The sequence below is a fragment of the Balearica regulorum genome, chromosome 1 (assembly GCF_011004875.1).
Source record: "Balearica regulorum gibbericeps isolate bBalReg1 chromosome 1, bBalReg1.pri, whole genome shotgun sequence".
Taxonomy (NCBI): Eukaryota; Metazoa; Chordata; class Aves; order Gruiformes; family Gruidae; genus Balearica; species Balearica regulorum.
This window is the reverse complement of record NC_046184.1, coordinates 101,026,933-101,045,586: the sequence shown is the minus strand read 5'-3', so window position 1 is coordinate 101,045,586 and position 18,654 is coordinate 101,026,933. Positions and strand designations below refer to the sequence as shown.

The following is an 18,654-nucleotide window of genomic DNA, read 5'->3' as shown; positions in this document are numbered from 1 at the left end:
TCGCAGGTCAGCCCAGGAGGCTGCCAGAGCGGGGTAACTGGGGCTTCCAAGAGTGAGGATTCAGTAAGAAAGACGCATGGTACCTGCTTGTAAAACTTCTAACTACCCTCAGTCCTCCACTATGAACATTTAGTGCCATGCTGAGTACAACAGTAAGACAGTGCTTCTTACCAGCTACTTGTGACTACCAGTAGAGCAGGTTTTGAAGAAAGGTACCATTAGCTACAAATAAGCCACCTTACAGGAAAACTCCCTGACGTGCTGCATCAGAACAATTTTTTAATATGTGTTTATTTTTGTTATTTGAGATGCCGGTGACAATGTACAGGCTTCTACAGAAGGAAAATGCATTTTTGGAACAACTACACATAGGAGCCCAAATGAGGCCTTATTGATGGACCCCTTTGCAACACTGAACTGGAGGTGCAGACCAGTTTGTGCTCTGTATGCTCTGCTGAGATGCTCTGAGTTACAGCAGCTGTTTGGCAACCTGAAGGTTTCCCTTCAAGCAATGAACAATTCAGAGACAGAACTGTACATATCATCTGCCACTGTCAAAAGGTGGCTCTCCAAGATGAAGAGAAGGTTCCTACAAGAGCAGCTAAACAAGTATTACTGCCAGTTGTATTTAGAACATGCAGCTACTATCAAAGTACCAACAGTGTGGTCTTTGCCCTGAGTCTGAGTAGCTATCCTCGGAAAGGTGCTTTGAAAAACGCTGCTTCATCATCCATTAACAGTGTGGTGAGATACATAACCAGATGCTACCATGAAGATAGATGAAGGGAGCAGGTGCTAAATGTGTTGCCTACCTGGTAGACACCATCGTTCCCTTTGCCTCGCCGCCTCTGCTGCTTTGAGAAAGAAAAGGAAGCATAGATTAATTGGTGCTTTTGCCATTATGCAAAAAGAAAGAAACCCCTGACCTCCTCATCCTGTCCTGAGGGTCTGCAGCTGCGCTTGGCCTGGGCACCCTCTGCACAGGAGGGAAAGCACCTGCAAAGTTTGGACCAGCCCAGACATGCTGCAAGGGCTGTGGAAGGCAAAAACAGTGAGGAGTGGAAATAAAACGGAAATTATTTTGGTTTGCTAACATATTTTTCTGTCATACTATTATAAAGCTGCTATTACTTTGATTTACTCTATGTATAGACATTCAGCAATGTTTCTATAGACACAGATTGTTTCATGCACTGAAGGCACACCTGGAAGAAATGGGGCTGTATTTTGTAAGTGGCTACATGTCAGCTGGTGTCTGAGGGACTCTGCCTTCTATTGGACAGACATGGAGAAGTAAGTAAATTCTCCAGCACACATTTGGTAAGCCATCTACATGGTCAAAGGAACTGCAGGTAAGGCTGAGAACAAAGCCACACAGGATTCAGTCAAATAGGTACTGGGACTGTCATGGTACAAATAGAGCACACAAACAAGGTCACTCAGCCCAGCCAGGTACAAAGAAAAACCTTCTGCTTGAACCCGCTCACTGCTGCATTCCCAGGGGTACAAGGAACTGCCAGACAAAACAGCCAAGTTGCGCACAAGCGTACAATTTCTGGGTGAGAACCAGGGCCAGCAGAGCTTACAGCCCTCTGGATGGAGGCTGGCATGTCAAGCCTGCAGCTGGTCATAACTGCTGACTGTATCACAAACACGTGGCAAAGAGCAGTGCCAGCCACAATTAAAATTGCGGCAGTCTGTTAAATGATCATCTGTCTAGAATGAGGCAAGGGCTTTTTGTTGTTCTGTGCGTGTATCCCCAGTAATAGCAACAATCATAAAAACGTGGAGAGACTTCATATAGTCATAGCTTGTACACTGAGCTTGAATGTGGCAGGTGGGCATTAGAATAATTAAAAAAAAAGGTGTGGGGGGGGGGGGAATTAAATGTCACTGTTGCTTCAGCATTTCTCCGCACTAAATTTTGTTTTGAAATGGCCTTTCCCACACACACTTTTCAGAGGGAATTGAAAGGTTATATTTAAGACACTTTGACATAAAAAAGAACCTGTGTAGGTCACAGCAATTTTTTGTTTTGCCATAAACAGTGTCCCCACATGTTTGGGGTATTTTTTCAAAACACACTTCCTTCCCACAGCAGTTTGTGCTCAGAGCTAAAACTATCAGTCTCCTGCTAGCTCTAGATATAACTGATCGGTTCGTTCTTAAAAATGTGAGAGTGGAGGTGGGGGAAGGAGAATGTTTCCCCCATTACTTGAAGACAGGCACAAGGAGGAGCTTGTAAATGCTTACTTGTGCCTATAAAGCAGAACAGGCTCGACAGACCACAGAGGGGAAACCATAAACCTCCAGCTCTGAACTGCTCTGGAGGAACATGCTCAACTATTGTGAGCTGCTGGGCCACAGCCATTGCAGTGCTTGAAACTAGACATTTCCGTCCACTAATCCTCACCGATCTCATACCCGCTGGCTCTGCAGCAGGGGCAGCCGTCAGAATTTTTCTGTCCAAAAGTTGAACTATTTCCCCTTGACATTATTCAGTCTGCACAGGGACACTGCTGGTGTAGGGGGCCATGTTTCTAATACTGCTGGGACAAAGCTTACTGTCTCATCTCCACCTTGGTTTATGGCTACTGTAACACTACAGCTACATGTGCACCAAGCACACTGGTTACTACAGGAAACAGGGAACTGCTCTCAGCTGTGCCTGTAGGCACTGTGCAACATGGGACCTTCCTTGTGCAAGGCAGCGACGTGCAGCCAGGGCTGCTGCTCTTGTAAGGGAGCAGCAATGAAGAATTTTTCATCCCAGGCTTTCACCAGGGAGGAAAGCAGGACTCACCTCTCCCTTCATTCCAATTTCACTGTATGCATCGCCCATCTTGTCCTTCTGCAGTGACTGCAAGCACAGAGGGGGAAAGAGTCAGTGTGTTCCTAGAAAAGCCAAGCCAGCCCCAGGTGACTGCACCCCCCCCCCCTCCCCGAAGACTCTGCTTCTGGGGCTCCCTTGCCTTCAAAGCTTCAATATATTCCAAAGGACAGGGGTGGGTCTTGACCAATGGGCATTAAGTAGATGCTATACATACTCAAATCTGCTTAGCATATCAATACCTCCTCATCTCCAAACACTTAAATTAATGTAACTCTACCCTTGACCAAGTCAGTTATCTAGACTGGCACCAGATACTACAATCAAAGCTCTCCAAACAAAAGCTTTAAGCAGCATTTGTTCAGGAGACAAACCCGACCATGCAGGTCAGGCCCAGAGAAAAGGGAAGTCTTAACATTGCAGAGTGAAGGTTAAGAAAGAGAACATCTTCCTTCCTCCATCCAGGGGAAGCAGTTCTGAAACGCTTACAGCTAGCTGTGATCAGAGTGTCTGCTTCCATACCAATGAAGGCCAGTCTTGGAAACAAGCTCGTGTCTCAGCGAGCACTGAACACCCAGAAAGCCCTGAATTAAGACATGAGCTTTAGCATTCCTGTGTCTATGGAGCACAGACCACCACAGCCAGAGTTAAATTGATTAAGTCAAGAGGCTCCTAAGCAACCACTCTTAGACGCACAGGCAGTTGCCCGTTGTCAGAGAGCAGTCAGAGAGGCTGGAGAACAAGCACCTAAAATACTGCAGCATCAGTCACATGGGATGAGGGTTGGTTAGTCACTAATAGCTAACATAAAGGGATCAGCAGGTATCTTGATCCAAATTCTTTTCCCTATCTTGCATTGGTTTTCTCCTATCATGGTGAAAGGAGCAGGAACTTTCTAGGAAAAAAAAGGGGGGGGTGGCGGTAGAAGGCAAGAAAAGTCTGTGAAAGCAGCTGTTAAGTTGAAATTGGGTAGGGAGAAAAGAAGTCTCCTATGCAATAGAAACTCCTATTTCCAGCCATCCCTCCCTCTCCTCTCTCTCCAGCGCTCTCTACTCACAGTGTACACAGTGTCCTGTGGGTTCTTTCTTCTCTGCTGTAAAACAAAACAAGAAGGTTTCCCACATGTTGCACTACCAGCATTCCCACTCCCCGCCTTGTACGTGCCTGTGCATTTGCTCTAAGGCACAACTACAGCTCTACAGACATGCCGTACCCATTACAGCCCTTCTTGTCTCCACCCATAAGGCTTTCTTAAGACAACCTGTTCTCCAGAAAATTAATTTAACAGTTGATAAAACTTAGCTCTTCTCTGCTCAATCCCTACAGCTGTCACCTGCAGGCAAGCCCTATGCACTGATGCAGAAGGTTTCCCCTCCCTTTTCTTTTGAAACTGTTGGGCTCTGCAGCACAAACTGTTGTTTTGGCTGCTGTTTTACTTTGATGGCACTTGTTTGGCAGCATCACGTGCAGCGAGCTCTCGTGAAACACCCACTCCCGCCTTGCCTGCTCCACATCCGCCCCAAGACTGGGTGTCACTTCCTATTCTGAGTGGCTGCGAGCTCTCAGCAAAGTGACGGGGGGGGCATGAGGGGCAAAGATCAAAGTGGTGGTGGGGGGAAGGTTTTCTCTTGTCCCCCGCCACGCTGCCAGCCGCCTGCCTGCGTTACTACACAGATTTTGCCGTTCCCTCTCTAGGAAGGCGCTGGTGCTTAGCAAACATGTGATGAATGCCTGCATGTCTAAACAGCGGTTAGACATGAGAAGAAAGGAACCAGATTAAAAGAAAAAAAGGTGCATGTGTGAGAGGAAGTTACCTGGTGTCTCCCGCCCATCTCAGGGTCTGCACCTCGCTTTGCCCCCAGAACATCATATTCATCTCTGGGTCCACGAGACAGTTTCTGAGACAAGAAAGCAAGAAGCGGTGACGGACATTATTATCATGAGACAACAGATCTTGATTTAACACAGGAAAAGAAAGGGAACCCAGTTTGGTGTCCAACTTCATGAGTATTATAGCTAGAAATTATTTTACCCCTTAATGCAACTGTCAACAAAAATTTCTATGCTTAATCACTGGAAATGACAACAACTGATTTGTGCAGCACAAAACTGCAAACCATTACATCTAGACCCTTTCTTAAGTAGAAATGAGCTGAAAATGAGAGCCCGTGAGGGGGAGGGACTCTGAGTTTCATGCTTTCTCTCCCACTGGTGGGTAAAGATCCATGAGCTCGATTTTTTCTTCCAGAACAGCTTGCTTAAATTTGCATCAGGTGGCTGTAGAACTTTTATGCACAACACATTTCTTATCTGGGAAAGGTTACCAGATGCCCTTGGAAGAGGGCAAAGGACAGATCTCAGGTCAGAATAAAACAGCTGACAATGCCACTGAAAAGGTGACAGGCAACACTTCCTAAACTGAAAAAAAAACGCATTAGTGTTCATACATTACACAGTTAAACAGTAAAACTCATCACAGGATGTGGCTATGGTCAAAAGCGTGAGAGAAAAAAATTAAAATCAAAAGACAATCAAAAGCAAAAATAGCTACAGTTTAATGCTGCCATGAGTGAGCAATTTAGCCAGGAAGGACAAGATCTTGTCTGTGTCCTCTTTCACTGCCGAAAGAGCCATCAGATGCTGGCTATGATCAGGGCACAGTGGACAAGGTACACCTCTGGTATGATCTGGTACAACAGGTCTCGCTGTGGGGCAACAGCTAAAGCTCGAGGATGGTGACAACTGGGCTGTGATGACTCAGGCTCCGCACACTTGATGATACAAGATCTACAGTTGCCCAAAGTCAGCAACGCAACATTCCTGGGTGTTTGCCCTTTCTCTAGCCCCCATCAAATAATAATCAGCAACACGAATAGTGGTGTGCCTGGGAATTGCCCAAGGACTGGTGATCAGTGAGAGTTGCAAGCCAACTGCAGAGAGCCGGGCGTAAAATTGGGGTGTGCATATCATATACAACAGCCCGGTGGCTGTGCACGCGCGCGCACGCACACACGTGTGTGCACGGGCATAGAGCTCTCATGGGTGTGTTACACAGTGCAGCACACCGAGTACTGCCTCTGAAGCAGTGTGCCTTCCTGGTATACCTTCACTTCAGTGAGCAAATCGGGAACCTACAGCCTACGTGTTTATCTAGCATCCAGCCAGAGAAGTGACAACAGAAGCTGCCCTTGTCAGGTTTCCTCTTTCCTCCTTACAACTGCTGTGCTGCACGCTTGCGTATAGCGCTTTATTAGCTGGGGCATCCAAAGTTTTTCTGATCCACTATCTAGAAGTGCTGAAAAAGGTCTGCCTGGGTAGCAGATCTGAAAACAAGCAAACCCCAGTAGTTACTTACATTATACACATCATCTTGTCCTGGTTGCAGCTGTGGTTCAGAGGCCTGGCTAAGCTGGAAGAGAGACCATACCGTGAGCAGAGAGACAGTGGTTCTATTCAGTCCTTTCGTTCCCTCTCTCCTACAAATTACTCTCATTAGAAACAGGGTGACCCACCACCCATGGCACTGATGGGGCTATAGGCAACACAAGCCACTGCTGTACTGGCACGTTTATCCGCATGCCAGGTTGCTCTCAGCAGCCAGGTCATTTCAGGTGCAAGTAACACCAGTTCACTGCTACTCAAAACATCTGGGTTTGTTTTGGCTTCCCACCCCCCTCCACCCCCCCGATTTTGTGTTCCCATTCTTTGCGTATCATAATCCTGTGCTATTGAAAGTAGCTCCATCAGGCTATAAAATCGTAATTGCAGCCTGCATCAAGAAAAACTGGGTATCTGGGGCTCCCAACAACCAAAAGCACCCCTGAGACCCCAGTCTTCCAGCAAAACTGCTGCCTGCATGGTTCCTGGGTGTCCTCAGCTTCAGAGGGTGCAGGGGATCCCCTCACCCCTCAGGAGTGGCATCTGGCTTACAGGGCTGCAGTGCCACTACAGTAAGCTGGCATGAGTGGTAACCAACGAGTAGGTAAAGGATTTCCCTTCTGTAGCTACTCTTTGTCTCAGCTCCTCACAATATTTATGAGTAGTCAATTGCTAAGCCAAACTTTCAGTTAAAAAGGGGCAGGTTTAGGTCAGTGAAAGCGGCCACTTTGTGTTCCAGTCTTTTCAAAAACCAGTGTCAAACTACATTCTGCATTGCTTTAGCCTTCTTGAGTTGTTATCATATGTTAAATTCTTTATTAAAAGCAACTTTCTAGCCAGGTTTGTATTTAGACATAGGATAAACTTGACTGTGTTTTTTAAAATCGTATTTGTAGTAATTACAAACTACCTATTCCACCCCTTTCTCCATGAAAGTGCCGTTATCATCCCTGAACCTTTGAGGGACCAGTAATTTCCCAAGCATCTAGCCCATGTTTCTTGCAACAGAGCCTACATGTTCGCGTGCATTGGCCATGTGCTCCATCATAAAAAGCTCAAAGAGAGACGAGGCTGTGTCCTGGACAAAAGCCTCCACAACCAATTCCTTTGGCCAGCAGATGAGGTGAAAGATATGATGCAGCTTGTAAGATTTATAAAAAAAGTCCTAGGTTTGGGATAAGACAGAGACCCATTGGAAAATGCCCCAGCAGCTTCTTGGTGCTTTATGGTGTTATTTCAGCTGCAACGCCTTTGCTGCTTTCGGCTGTGAGACTCCAGCGAAACCACAGGCATGGCTTTCCCCTTCCTCCTGCTGCCTACCCTCGTGTGACAGCGTACTTGCGGCAGCTGAACACCACGCACGTTGGCGGCAAACAGCCAGGCAGACCAGGAGGACAGCGAATGCTCCCAGACCTACAGGTGAGGGCTGCCGCCTGTGACCAGCAGCCATTTCCAGCTCCAGCTCTGCCCTGCAGGGAGCCCCAGCAGGAGAAACCGCACAAGTTTCTGCCCCCGCAGCAGCACGCTTAAGACACACTCTGGGCAGGGGAGGAAGAGCAGCTGGTGAGCACACCATGGCTGCGGCAGCTCCCCGTGCCAGGTTCACACTCCTCCCTCGATGCTTTGCTGAGTCCCCTTTAACTATCACGCTCTCTCACCCCGCACCAGGCGGGGTGCGCAGCTCCTGCCAGCAGGTACAGTGTGCTCTGTGTGCCCCTGCGGCTCGTCCCTCTAGCAGCCTCAAAAAGACTTCCAGTCCCAGAGCAGCACTTTTGCCTGCAGTCAGGATTTCCACTAGTAACAACAAAAGTTTCTTCTTCGCTGTTACTAAGTTTGCTCATTTCCTCCAAACATCCCTCCCTCCATCCCTCTGGGTTCAGCACTGGCTTTGCACTCCTGAGAAACAATCCCACCAAAGAGCCGGTGGGGCACCAGCAGCAGCACATCATCACCCTGTCCAGGACTCCTGCTGGTGATATCAGCCATGACCTGGTGAGAAGTAAGCTGAGATCCCAAGTGCAGCCTTTGCTTCTGGGGGGCGGCTGAGCCAAATGTGCAGACAGCAGCCAAGACACCCTTTGGCCCGCTTAGGCTTGGCTGAAAGCACCATTGCACGGAGTGCCCTGTGCACAGCTACTCTCCTACGATTAGCAGAGCTCTCAGAGCATGTACAGTCTGTAAACGTACATGCCTCCACTGCATTAACGTTACCTTCTTCCGTGGAAGCACACTAAAGCCACTAAGCGTCTCCCTAGATGCTGACCAGTTGATGGGTGGTAAGAACAGTCCATCAGGATGTGTCCGTCCTGTCCTGTGGTTGTTTAGGTTATATCATTTGCATCATCACACTCATACTATCAGAGATGTCTGACTTCTTGAGACATTTTAATACATCCTTCACAAGCTTGCATTTATCCTGCATGTTATGTATACCCCCCCTCCTCTCTTTCCAATAACAAAATAGCAGAAGAAACTACATTGCTGTTGATCAGGCATTTCCTAACTACAATATCCAGAATGTCTGACTGCATCCATAACTGCAGCATCAAAATACTCTCATATACTCTCTTCCCCTCCATTCATGAGCCCACAGAAACAACTCCCACAGAGTTGGCACTGGAAAAGGAGGAAAGTAAAAAAAAAAAAAGAAAAAAGATTAAAAAAAAAAATTTAAAAAAAAAGTGTTATTCTAAGAGACATGCTTCCTCTCCACCCCCACTTTCCAGCCAAGCCCAACTTGTTTACACCACCAAAGCCAAGCACATCAGTGTTTGGATAGACTGACCTTTGCTTTCACAAAAAGGGCTGTTATGACGACTGCATAAATGAAGAGGAACCCATCCAGTAAGTAGCAGAGTCTTGGGTCTGTCAGTCCAAGAACTGGTACAGCATCTGTACAGAAACATCAGATACATGAACAAACAAGGCCATTTGTATCACTGGGTGTTTGACGGCATTAATGTGGCAGTGCTACATGTCACTTCATGAAAAAAATAGGCAGTATGAGAGCAAATCTGTCCATTTGCAAAGCAGATGGTTATCTGAGTAAGAATCACAGGATTAATTATGTCAGAAGGACTATTACAGGTCCAATCCTCTCTCTAACAGGGTCAGTTAGACCAGGCTGTCCAGGACCTCAGCCAGCTGAGTTAGAGTATCTCCAAGGATGGAAAGGTTTGCAACCTCCCTCAACCAATACAGGACATTTTACCCAGAATTTCTTTCCCCACCCACGGAGTCCAGGCTCTGCTCCCTGCAGCTCACAGGCATGGGTGAGGGAGCAAGCACAAGATCAGCATGGAGATAACCAAGGATCACTAACACCTCAGATTTGTTTTCTGGGAAAACCCAGCAGCATCTTCTGCAGGGATTCATTACTGGGCATGGTTAGGGATTCCTTCATCAATTAAAATGCATTTGTGTAAGAAAATAAGTCCATTTGGGTAAAATTTTAGGGAAGGGCTTCTCAGGACAAAATTTTGTGTTAAATGTAAAGAAAGATTGACGCCACCCTAGTCAGCTGGACATCCAGGCTGAAATCACTACTCTCCTCTTTATTCAGAAGAGGAATTTGAAGCTGCACCTCCCATATCCCAGGTTATATATTGCAACCATAAAGCTGCAGTGCCTTCTCTGTGAGGGTTCTCTTGGGCTCCCAGTTCGTGGATGTTGGAGATCATTAATCATGAGAAGGAAACTATGGGCAGGAGAGACAGACTTTTAACCCCAGATGGCAAGGCACATCCATAAGATACCCATGAGACACCCTGATGTGCTTTTGGTTTGAGAGGAAGGTTTTAAACCTGAATTCCCTGCACAGGAACCTCAACTGGCTGCCTCTTGTTAGATGGATTCCCCCCCCTCACCGAAGGTTTTCATCTTTTATGTGATTTTAAAAGAAGTGTTAAAACTTTTCTGAGGGAGAAAAATCTACTACTACCCTAATTGAGAGCTCAATAAAATTGTTACTTAGAAGATGTTGATGTTCATTTCCTAGTCAACATTGTATGTTTATACCCTTACTGCATCAAGCAGGGCACTGTAATATTGTTGGTTTTCAGCAGCTAAAACTGATGAAACTGCCCTTGTATCAGTTCGTAAACATGTACTAAGTTCAAAAATGTAACTAAAAAAAAAAAAAAATCAAAAGGTCAGGAAGCCTAAGTAACTATAGATCCGATATGCAGCTCCAGGTCCATCCCCAAAGGAAAAGCTGTATTGCAGTGTTGTTTAAAAAAAAAAAAAAAATCACTTAGAAATGAATCTGAGATGTGCTTTGTACAAAGAATTGGAGGGAGTTCAAAAGAGAAAGAGAAGAATGATCAAGAGCCTGTGAAGCCCTTCGATGAAGATAAATTGAAAAGAATTGGTATGATTCATGTCCTTCCTAAGGTGAACAAAGTATGGCAATTCCTGTTAACCACATGAGATGGAGGGTAGTTGAACCACTTGGTGCAGCGCTTCAAGGTGCTGAGTTACGCCAGTGCTGAGAGCGGGACCATTCTGCATGCTGGGGTTTCTCCCTGGCCCATCGGGTTACGCTGAGGATTTCATTAGAAGCAGCTTGCAGATGACATTCAGGTAGTACACACTCACCCCTGTGAGGGAGTCTCCTTTGCAGAAATAAAGTCAATGATGATGGCCTGTTGTATTGCTCAAGTGTGCAATTTGTATAAAAGCCTGACTGAAAAGCTGTGCCTGGATACTTGGTAATGTAATTGTAAATTCTCACGCAGATGATGATACAATCACCGTTCACACTGAGAGCCTAAGGCAGCCAGAAAAAAAGCACATTTCCAAACAGTAGATTTCTTTGCTTGTCTGAACTAGGAGTTTGCATTCTTTTTTTTTTAAATCATGTGTTTAGAAAAAAATCCATGGAAATAAATTAAGATTAGGATCCTAAATTAATTTCCTTCTTCCCCTCCTATTTCTATTATTTAAAAAATAAGGTTCAAAGCACTTTATAGACAATAACCTTCACCCCATTTTTTTCAGGATTACAACACCTTATATACATGGGGTAAATGGAGACAGATTAAGTTATTTGCCCGACACTGTATATTAAACCAACAAACAAGCTGAGATTAGCTTCCTAGAGTTTTTCTTCTAAACAGTCACAGGACAGTATTTTATGCCAGAGTTGGTTCAACACAAAACCAGCTTGAATCACATTAGACTTGGTAGCTAAAATGCAGCATCGGGGAATACAGCTGTACAGCATCCAGAGGAAATTTGTTTCTAGCAGTAATTCAGCTGCTTTCGTGCAGTGCAGCAGTCTGTCCCAGCGTACCCTGGTCTTGAGCTGGATGTGTGCAGAAGCAGCTCGAGGTTTTCCAGCGCTGCACCCAGATCAGAAATACAATGTAAGGAAGGTAAGCAGCCCAGCACAGAGTCAGAAAACCCGGGGGTATCTGAGATGCTGCTGAAGAAGGCTTTGGGGATCCTAGCCCTGACTCCCCTCTTCCTGTACCAAAGCAGGGCACAATTCACACTGTCATCTCAAGTCTAGTATTTCTCCAGCACTAATAAACTCTCCAGACTGGGAGGAGCTCGAGCAGGAGAAGTCAAGAGCACAGGGGACTTAGCTGTAGCTCCATGTCAGCCATGGTCAACCTTGGGTGACTCTGCGGAGCCGCCCGAGTGCCTACACGGTGCTTATCTGGGGCAGCCTGGCCTCTAGCACCCCAGGTAATGGATTAAAGCTGTTCAGTGAGGGAAATCCTGCTAAACATAGTATGGCTGTGATGGTTCCTGGAAAAACATGTATTGAGACAATGATAAAGTCCAACTTTTAGAAACAAACCAAGAAAATGAATTAGTTCATATCTTGTTCTTCCTTAGTATGGTTGATTTCTGTATTCTTACCAAAAAAAAGGTACAAAGCACTTTCTAAATAATAACCTTTACAACAGCTTTCCAGATTAGAAAGCGAGAGAGAGAAAAAGACAAAAGATACAAAGCCTATTGAAACAAAGGTCAAAGAGATATGAAGCCTAATGAACAAGTAGCAATTAAACCACTTAGCATTCTTTCATGTGAACTGGATCAGTTTAGGGTTTTAAATTGCTAGAGGAGGGGGTGTTACCACCTCTTCAGTATTTACACAACATGCACAAACAGAAGCCCAGTCCCTTAGGCATCACTAAAATGCAATGATACTCTCTGTACTTCATCAGCCCTGAGCCACAGTCTGGGGCAGGGGGCTGAGGCCGAGGTCACACTGTGCAGTGGATGGGCTGAAGAACAGGTGATGGGAGCTGGGCCCAGCCAAGCCTGAGCAGTCACACTCAGCTGCCTCATGCAGAACAAAGCAAATAATAAACATATCACTGATAATTTCCACTCTGTTAACCTTACAGATCATCCAGTGCCCACCACGAGTGGCACAGCATCTTTTCAATAATCATTTACCAGTGTTTCACCACTCCAAATTTTGGTAGTCCAGTAAAATACAGCAGGGTTTTAAAGCAAGATGTTTAAGTACAGGCACGTGGCACAGCTAGGTCACAGACCAGCGGGGACTATAGTTACATTGCATTGTAAATTATGTCAAGCTTACTGCTTAAACGTGGCTCAAAGAGCATCCCTCTGTCCAGGCATCAAAAAGGAGTTGAATTGCAAGCCAACATCTAGACACACAAATACACAAGAGCTTAAAAGGATGAGGTCAAAGTGTTGCTCCTGCTTGGGAAGGAAGCAAGCTCTGAAGGAATAGCAATTACAAAGTTTGCACTTTTGCTCACTACATACAAGGAGTTGACACAGGCTGAGTAAGGACTGGCAGAGCTATAGCAGATGAGGTGGCAGGAAAGGAGGCAGAGCCTGTAAGGGGAGCACTGCTGCATTTCGTGACAAGGTTGCCAGCCCTTCTCAATCCCAAACCCCACATGCCTGCCACCACATTTGGGACTCTTTCCCAAGCTGCGCTTCTGCTGTTGAGAAGTTTATTCCCTCCTCCTTCTAAAGCCTGTATGCCTGGGCACTCTCTCATGCTACTGCAGGTCGGTGCACACACACACCCGGACCCTGGGCTCGCACACCTCCCTCATCCTGCTCCACACTCACACCCCTAGAGCAGCACTGCCAGCGCCCCAGCAACAACCTCCGGCAGCCTTTTACTTTTTTAAGGGCAGAGGGGAGAAAAAAAAAAAGCAATTAACACCAACAAGCAAGCGAGAAAAAACCTCTAGCAGCAGACCAACAGCAACCCAAGTAGCCGAAGGAGAGGAAGCCCGGGGGGCCAGCGAGGGAGGCCATGCTGCAGGCGCCCGCTTCGAGAGCGCTGCACGGCAGCCCGCCCTGCACAGTGCGGTTTCAGAGAACAGTTTCAATCCCCTGGCTCAGGCCCAGCACCACCTTTCCTGTACGTGGCCGTGGGTTTATCTCCAGCCACCTGCCCACCTGCTGCCTGCACACACCCCCAGCCGCTCAGAGACAGCCAGGGAGTCCCAAAACCCACGTCCAGACACAATCTGCCCTGCTCAAAAAAAATTGGCAAAATCGGCGGGTGCTGCACCCCGAGGCAGCCCAGGGCTGCAGGGCTGGCCCCCACTCCTGGCTCAATGCAGCCAGTCCCAACGGGAATCTGCTAAAGCAAATCACTTAAACATGGCCCAGACCCTTGAAACACTCTGGTGCATTTTTTTTAAATAGGATTTTCCCCTTCTGACATTTTTAGTGTGTATCTGGATTGAGTTAGACCATGATTCCTGGTAATAGTTTAAGAAATACAGACCATAAAAGCTGAACTACTTGTAAATTCAGATCAAATCTGTCCACCATAAAATTTTCTCTCTCCCATGGCCCTCATTAAGTGATTCACTTACGAGTTTTATTTTTAGGGGTTACCAAAATTCAGTAACACAGTTATAAATGAAGAGTTTTATCTTCTCTAAAACTGAGTTTCTCAGTGGAGCCCATGAAAACCAATCCCAGCACGAGAGATTTATTGATGCAACTGCAGTTACATCTGAAGGTGTTTAAAGGCAGAAAGTGCAGTGCCTTCTCCCAACAACCGAGAGCTGCGACAGCTACACGACTGAGCGAAGCAGGCAGCATTTCTCAGATGCCACCGTCCTCCACCAGCAGTGATCTGAGGGACTACAGTTGCTGTACACAATTCACGTCACTTCTACCCCTTATCTTCCAAAAACCTCTTGCTGCAAGTTTGTGTTTCCAGACCCCCACCCCGGGGGAGAGACTTTCACAGCTGCAAGTGGCACCGCCACCATGCCACACATCAGGCATCCACCAGATTTTCTCTGCGGAGGTCAAACGCAGGGAGAGGCCAGGCGTGATGGATCTTGCCTCACTGCTGCTGTCTGAAAGCAAGGTGCAGAACCCGAGGTAACTGAGCTCAAGGCAGAAAGGGAAGAGAATGAGCACCCCACATAGTGCTTCACTTCAAGTGTATACAGGCTTGCATCTGAAGAGACAGCCCAGACTAAATGCCTACAAGTTAGCCACCTAAAATTATGAAAGATAATGTTCATAAAGGACATATCTATCCTGGGATTTATTTATTTGTGTATTTCTATGGGTTTTTTACTCATAGACATAAATAACCAACAAACCTGAGGCACTCCAAGACCGAAGGAGCAGAGGCCAAACTCTCCTTCCCTCGCAGAAGGAAGAGGCTCCTCCATGACATTGTTCGGGTGCATCAATGGAAAAATCTAAGCAGAAACAACTGAGGGAAGAAAAGGCCTAGATTACACCAGGCATGGTGTATTAAAAGGTCCGAAGTGCACGGTAGCCGGTTAACAGAAATGAGTGAAGTGAGAGGCATCCCTTGCATTAAACCAAGCATTTGAAGTCAGGCGGCTTCTCCCTTTATGCGGAGCCAAAATATAGTCCTGTTGATCATTAAATTATCTTAAGATTACAGGGCCAAATAACACTTTCAACATAAAACTTCACCACTACCATATCTGCAAACCCAAGACTCCTAAGGAAAGACAGAGGGCTCTTAACACAGGAAGATACAATAACCCCAACATAGCAAAATGCTATTGTGCTTGCTGACTGAAAAAATGTCAAGGTTTGTCTTTTCATACCAGCCACTTGTCTTGGCAGAAAAGTTAAAAGCTGCTTGCATTACTGTTGGGTTTGGTTTTTCCCCCTCGCCATCAGTTCCTTTAGCGCTGAGGAAGACTCTTGTATTCGTCATTAATACACCATCATGTATTTATGAAACTCAGCATGGCCAAAAGCACAGCTCGTGCCCCTGAAGTTCAACATCATGGTTTGCTGTTGTCCTCAGCTTTAAAGCCAAGGAGCAAACTGCTGATATGATCAGAATTCAGATTACAATATCAGACATTAGGCAGCCAGGAAAATTGTATTTTAAAAAGGAAAGTATTTCAGGTCATTAACTTCCACTTTTTTATGCCAAAGGATGTTAACACTATGGAAACATGAGCACTATGATGCTTTAGAATCCTCGTGAGCCCTTCATACTCCTAGGATCCCTTTCAGGGAGGCACTATCACAAAGTTCAAATAATGTGAGTTTCCTTCTGATTTATTTGGGAAGAAATAGATTCAAAAGAAGGAAAAGACTGTAACACCACAAAGGGCCAAGCACATCATGGAATAAAGACTCTAATAAAAAGTCCAGGGTACTGTAACAGGAGCAAGACAGGAAGATCTCCAACAGCTGTCTGATTTGTGGAAAGAGGACCCGGCGTATGCAGAAAACAATAAATGGTCTATCTTTCCAGTCTGAAGGTTAAGAAGGTTAATTTTGAGCATATTTAAGCTGAAGGAGAGTCGATTTAGATTAGATGTTAGAAAGAAATTCTTTACTGTTAGAGTGGTGAGGCACTGGAACAGGTTGCCCAGAGAGGCTGTGGATGCCCCATCCCTGGGTGTGTTCAAGGCCAGGTTGGATGGGGCTTTGGGCAACGTGGTCTAGTGGAGGGTGTCCCTGCCCATGGCAGGGGGGTTGGAACTAGATGATCTTTGAGGTCCCTTCCAACCCAAACCATTCTATGATTCTATGATATCGTTAAATAAGGCAATCTTTCGCCCTCCAAATCCTTCCAGAGCCTCGTCAGAAACAGAAAGGAGGGGAGTGCCTTGCTCATCTCTGGAAGGGGACTCCTCACTTCATCAAAACAGTCAGTCATTCTCAGAAAAAGCAACTGCTTTCACTTCTCAGTTTTGCAAGAACTTGGTGCAAAGGGCTTTCCTGAAGCAAACCTGGTGTTGCGTCCTAGAGACAGCAAACCATGTGTAGAGTGATTGCAGAACCTGGATATCCAGCAAGCTCAGGTGACAGATGCAAGCTGTGCAGCTCTTTCAGCTTCTGTAGGGGTTTTAGACACATGGTTTTACGAGACCCATTTTTATCAGGGATAGCAAAGTTTCATCTAGTCAATGCAAAAGGTGTTCCCTGCTGTAAATTTTCTATTGTCTAATCCAATCTGTTGTGTTTCTAGGTCACTTACCCCTTCCCCTACCAATTCTGTTTGTGCATCCCACAACAGTAACTCACCCCAGACTGATTTACTAGTAGGTGGCCTTTTCATGGTTAGCTTCTACAACCCAATGCACACAATGGAGGACTACTTAAAAGAATTCAGTCTACACATCTCGGTTCACCGGGAATCCCAAAGGGACTACATGCCGCAAGGCTGAAGAAAGAGACACTAAGTCAGACACAAGATGCTGTTGATCGCAATCAGATGCGTTTCTCTGTTCAGTGAGCACCTCACAGACATGCCAGACATTTCCCTAGCACTTTAAATTAGCACTTTTAAGTTACACTTTACAAAAAGTAGGGGAAGTATGCTTATGCTAAACAGCTTGCAGCTAGCTCACGGCCAATGGCTCCAGTAATCAAATATACTGATAACATGAAGAACAGTTCCCAACTGGGAGATTTATAAGGCATGCCCCACTGCCTTTTATCCTAGTTTCAGACTTCCAAAAATCATTAAGCTTATGCTGGCTACCACTATTGGCGGGAAATCGCTTTCTGCTAGCTGGGTAATAAAGTAATAGAAATATCTGTGCACAAAATATTCAGAGCCAGTCAGCAAGCACAGACTTATCAGTGTGTTTTCTTCTTGTCTCAGTGCAGGGAAGGACTACTCATTTTGAGCTCGTGTCAAACTAAGTACAGAGGTGCACAAGCCCAACAAGAGACTTAATAGGGTTGTTTTGTCTCTGACTGAGCTCACTTACAACTCTCTTGATCAGCTGCAAGAAGAGAAGTAGGAAACTCTTCCATTACAACAACGCAAGCTAAGGGTGGAGGTGCTGGAGGGAGAATTGCAGCTACAAGGCTATTTACAGACATAAGTCACCCCACGAGCAATTCCTTGTGTTGCAGCCAATACAGACCAAAGCTGCGACAATTACAGGAGCCATCCTTGATGTACGGTCAAAACCGTGACGGTACACTCATTGCAGCTAATCCTACTGGGATGAAACCAGTTTTCTTCAGGATCAATTTCTACCTAAGCTCACTGACAGATCTAACCTGTGCCAAAAGAGCCAGTGTCAGGAAGGGCACCAAACCCCTAATAATGAAAGCCATCCACTTTTTTAGGTTAAGCCTATAGCAACATTTTGCAAAACCCATGTGGCTGTCATCCAAGGCTTTCAACACATTCCTCATATAATGTTTTTCAGCAGATAAATATCATGACTGAATCCTAAAGAAGGTAGACATATGCAAAGCTGCAGAAAGGTTGGTTGGAGTATCTACTGTAGCTCATCCAGCAGGACAACTGGGAGCAGACTGTTTTAAGACTTGCAAAGTCTCAGGATGTTTTCATTGCAGTTCGTGTATAGACATCCACTTGCAAGAAAGCTTTTGAGGGTGAAGAAATTACTAGTGAAGCTTGGTCTCAAGCATAGAAACAGTTAAATCATCTTACAGAGGCAGTGGTGGCCTCAGGTTATCAGGCAGGAAGAAGGTTATACCGGCACCAACGGCTGAGGCTCCATACATTGTAGTAGCTACACACATCGGGGAGGGAGAGTCTTCAGTCACCTGCTACTGACCCACTTAATGGAGAGCCATGTTTCTCATGTCCTGCCTCTGCTAGAAGATGCACAGACAAAAAACAGCAGTTACGTGCTGAGTAAAGGGAAAGGCTGATTAAGGGTCTGGCTTAATATTAATTCCCTGCATATTGTTTTTGCAGCGTTGCTCACCAAAGCTTAGCAATAACATTACTACCATGGGGCAATATTCCACTCTGAAAACAACACTCTCGACATGAAGCATTTCGCAGGCCTCAAAAGAAGAGGCAAGGGACAAGCTATCACAAAATGGAAATATCACAACAAACCTCGCCTGGTCCTCAATGGAGCCCTTCAGCAAAGGGTCTCAGAACAAACCCTGACTCCACGGATCCTCACTAATTCCCCCCAAGAACAGAAGGAATTGCTTCTTCCACCTCTGAAATGTTCTTCCTCTAATTTGGAGCA

The 18,654-nt window shown here is 45.9% G+C and overlaps 1 protein-coding gene across 1 annotated transcript in view; it reads right to left on the bottom strand.

Annotated features, from left to right (window-relative positions):
- Positions 1 to 18,654, bottom strand: part of CD247 (CD247 molecule) — a 59,844-nt gene that overhangs the window by 3,397 nt on the left and 37,793 nt on the right. The window contains exons 2-7 of the mRNA XM_075768626.1: positions 8,994 to 9,100; positions 6,186 to 6,239; positions 4,645 to 4,728; positions 3,888 to 3,923; positions 2,804 to 2,860; positions 813 to 854 (exon numbers count right to left, since the gene is read on the bottom strand). Coding sequence (XP_075624741.1) covers positions 813 to 854; positions 2,804 to 2,860; positions 3,888 to 3,923; positions 4,645 to 4,728; positions 6,186 to 6,239; positions 8,994 to 9,100 — 380 coding nt within the window. The remainder of the gene's footprint in view (positions 1 to 812; positions 855 to 2,803; positions 2,861 to 3,887; positions 3,924 to 4,644; positions 4,729 to 6,185; positions 6,240 to 8,993; positions 9,101 to 18,654) is intronic.